The following is a 4,235-nucleotide window of genomic DNA, read 5'->3' on the forward strand; positions in this document are numbered from 1 at the left end:
GTTTTGGATGTCTCAAAGACTTATTTAGTTGATCCCGTGGAGACTCCATTTGATTTTGGAGAGAGAGAGAGAGAGAGATGAGAGAGAGAGAGAGAGAGAGAGAGAGAGAGGAGGAGAGAGAGGAGTTTTGGAATGTCTCAGGTTTTTAGTCCAACCGCAGAGACTCATCCACATTATGGCACTCGAGTGATCTCTCTTATAGTTTCATTTCTAATCCTGCCCTGCCATTTATCTCCAAATATTCTTAAGGTTATTCCTCACCTTTGTAACATATGAAGTCAGGATCAAGTTCCTCCCATCCGTTTTCAGTATACGTGAGTGTGAAGTAAGTCTTTCCCTCTGGACCAGCTGTCTCATCGGGGCACGTGTAGTTCATCTGCATGGACACGTGGTATGGCGGGTCAGGTCCCTCTAGCGTGCCCCTGCTCTCCGGCTGTTAGTGGTGGTAGTGAGGGAGGGCTGTAGGTTTCTGTGGAGAAGAGAGAGAGAGAGAGAGAGAGAGAGAGAGGAGAGAGAGAGAAGAGAGAGAGAGAGAGAGATTCATGAGTATATGATAATATCTGAGTTATTTGATAATATAATTAGAGAATGTAGTAGGACTTTAATAGATAAATTAATGTGTAGGTGTACCTATACATTCATTCATAGGTAGAGAGAGAGAGAGAGAGAGAGAGAGAGAGAGAGAGAGAGAGAGAGAGAGAGAGAGAGAGAGGGTGCAATAAGGTGAAGGATGATAAGAAGAGAAGAGGTTTAGTGGAAGAGGATGCAACAGAAGGCATTGGAGAGGGCGCATCAGGCAACCGACCCCTTAACGTAGGGATAAGGATGGGAAAAAGAAGACATATTCATTTGTAAGTAAAGAGAGAGAGAGAGAGAGAGAGAGAGAGAGGAGAGAGAGAGAGAGAGAGAGGAGAGAGAGAGAGAGAGAGAGAGTTACAAGAATTTTGGACATATCAGAATCTTTTTAGTCCATCCGTGGAGACTCCATTTGCTCTTGGGTAGAGCAAATTACTTTAAACTATCTCTGTTCTATCCAACAAAATCTAAACCAGAAGGTGTTACCTGGATAACAGATGAAATTTGGATCCAATTCGCTCCATCCCGAGGCAGTGAAGGTCAGCACAGTCGAGGTTTCTCCAGATGCTGTCTTCATTCCTGGTTCACAATTGTACGTGATGGTGTCGTTTTCGTAGAATGGCCCCGTCAGGGGTTCCAAGGTGGCGCTAGTGATGGCCAATCCAGGAACTATAGGTGGTGTTGTGGTTCCTAAAGGGTTAAGAATAATGTTTGGTACAATGCTGGTTCCGAAGGAGTTAAGAATAATGTTTGGTACAATGCTGGTTCCGAGGGAGTTAAGAATAATGTTTGCTAGAGAGCCGGTCCTTGAAAGGGTTAAGAATAATGTTTGTTACAGTGCTGGTCATTGAAAGGGTTAAGAATAATGTTTGGTACAATGCTGGTTCCTAAAGGGTTAAGAATAATGTTTGCTAAAGTGCTGGTTCCTAAAGGGTTAAGAATAATGTTTGCTACAGTGCTGGTTCCTAAAGGGTTAAGAATAATGTTTGGTACAATGCTGGTTCCTAAAGGGTAAAGAATATTGTTTGCTACTGTACTGGATCCGAAAGGGTTAAGAATAATTTTTGGTACAATACTGGATCCTAAAGGGTTAAGAATAATGTTTGCTAAAGTGCTGGTTCCTAAAGGGTTAAGAATAATGTTTGCTACAATGCTGTAACCTAAAGGGTTAAGAATATTGTTTGCTAGAGTGCTGGTTCCTAAAGGGTTAAGAACTTGCCTTGACTGTAATGTATTGTTAAAAGTATGTTATATAATTAACCAAAATTTTATATTAATAATTCATCAACAAGATTACAAAAAAAAAAAAAAAAATGTTACTAAGGCTAATGTCTAAATCAGAAACCACAAGGTTTCAGAACTTTTAAAAATAACAAAAAAATCAGATGCTTCTCCAAAATTGTTTTACTTAATTTTAGTCTCAAGTTTACATTAAAAATACGATTAAACATTTTTTTCTTTATATAAAAAGAGTATTGCGAAAATTGAATGATTTTAATTGAAAACAAAACAAGATCATTCCAATGTTTTGGTTTTGATCAAACACTAATAATTTAGAATCTTAATGTGACAATATTTGTTATAGATTCAATATAGCCTACATTTATTTTGGAAATATATATAAGAATTATTCTATATGAATAAACATTTCTTTTTTAATGGAATTTTATAGAATTGATTCCTAACAACTAATTCAAATAGAGTAGAAAATGCAATTATTATTAGAATGATTTTCCTTGATTTTGTATGAAAGCAAAAATTTCTTAGATAAATAATAAATTTTTCAAAATGCAATTCTATAAAATACATTCCTAGTAATTAATCTAAAAATTGTAAAGATTATACAAACACTATTTAACGATTGGTGTGGACTAAATATCAAAGCAAAGCTTTATTTTTCATCATCATCATCATCATCTCCTACGCCTATTGACGCAAAGGGCCTCGGTTAGATTTCGCCAGTCGTCTCTATCTTGAGCTTTCAAATCAATACTTCTTAATTCATCAACTCTACTTCTCGCTTCATAGTCCTCAACCATGTAAGCCTGGGTCTTCCAACTCTTTTAGTGCCTTGTGAAGCCCAGTTGAACGTTTGGTGAACTAACCTCTCTTGTGGAGTGCGAAGAGCATGTTCAAACCATCTCCATCTACCCCTCACCATTATCTCATCAACATATGGCATACATAATTAATTTTTCTAAAGTAATGATTTGAAAATGAAGAAAGCAGAAGACTGATTTCAAGCGGATATTATTAAAATTATTTTTCATGGCTAGGTGTCAAAGCAGAAATTTCTTTTATATGAATGACCAATTTCCAAATATTCAATTTTAGAAAATAATATTTCACCCATGCCTTGGGTTTGAGTTCTCTTGCTTGAGGGTACACTCGGGCACACTATTCTATCTAATTTCTCTCCCTCTTTATTTGTTAAAGTTTTTATCGTTTATATAGGAAATATTTATTTTAAGGTTGTTACTGTCCTTGAAATATTTTATTTTTCCTTGTTTCCTTTCCTGTTGGGGCCCCTGGGCTTATAGCATCCTGCTTTTCCAACTAGGGTCATAGCTTAGCAAGTAATAATAATAATAATAATAATAATAATAATAATAATAATAATAATAATAATAATAATAATAATAATGATAATAATAATAATAATAATAATAATAATAATAATAATTTAAACAGTGACAAATGTATATTGTCATGACTAGGCATTTGAAAATGAAGAAAGCAGATGACTAAGTTAAACTACTGCCCTATCAATGTCAAATTATAAAAAAAAAATCAATATAATTTATTTGTTCATAGAATAATCTGTCAATATCAGCAAGTTAAATTTACAGACTTTATATTTCATATAGAATTCACGCTCTGGACCTCAATATGTTCAAAGAATCCAAGAATGTCCTCAACTTACGAACTTAATAGGCTCCAAAAAGTTGTTTGTAAAAGTCGAATTTTGTTACATTTTAGGCTACGATTTCAAGCCACAAAAGTCGACAAATAGTCCCATTTCAAATGAAATAAATATCAAGTTACTGAAAATATCTATTTTCTTCCTGTATTAAATGATATTATGTTGTTTTATTACAGTATTTCTTTATCTTATTACAGTATATGAACTTTAAATACATGTGAGATCTATGATTTCCGTTGGTTTTGTGTTTGTATCTACGAATGATTGTAAGTCGAACGTTTGTAAAGCCAGGCTGACACTTGCACGAGTTTGTGGCACGCATTGTCACGACTCGAGTCGTGAACTGGCATAAACTTGTCGTGAACTGGCGTGAAGTGTTCGTAAACTCGTCGTGACATCATGGCATGTCGTGACGAGAATTTTGAAATGTTCAAAATTTTAGTCACGACAAAATTTCGTGACCGGGTCCTGAACTATGCGTGAACTGTTCGTGAACTTGTCGGGACGATGCGGGAAGTGCGCAAACTATGCCCAAACTATGCATGAACTCGTCGTGAACTCGTCGTGCCGGTTCGTGTCAATATGGACAGGTCAGCTGTGATTCTGAGGTAATTTTTGTTTTGTTTTTGATCTTCCATTTCGTGCCACAAAATGTCACGACCTGCCACGACAAATTCGTGGCAAAAAGTCGTGCATGTGTCAGGGTACCCTAAGTCGAATGTTTTTAAGTCGGACG

General features: G+C 35.9%; 1 protein-coding gene across 1 annotated transcript in view; it reads right to left on the bottom strand.

Moving 5' to 3' along the window:
• Positions 1–267: 267 nt before the first annotated feature.
• Positions 268–4,235, bottom strand: part of LOC137656373 (uncharacterized) — a 48,272-nt gene continuing 44,304 nt past the window's right edge. The window contains 2 exon segments of the mRNA XM_068390548.1: positions 268–469; positions 1,063–1,266. Of these exon segments, the coding sequence (XP_068246649.1) occupies positions 402–469; positions 1,063–1,266 (272 nt within the window). The 3' untranslated portion in view covers positions 268–401.

The sequence above is a fragment of the Palaemon carinicauda genome, chromosome 17 (genome assembly GCF_036898095.1).
Source record: "Palaemon carinicauda isolate YSFRI2023 chromosome 17, ASM3689809v2, whole genome shotgun sequence".
Lineage (NCBI taxonomy): Eukaryota > Metazoa > Arthropoda > Malacostraca > Decapoda > Palaemonidae > Palaemon > Palaemon carinicauda.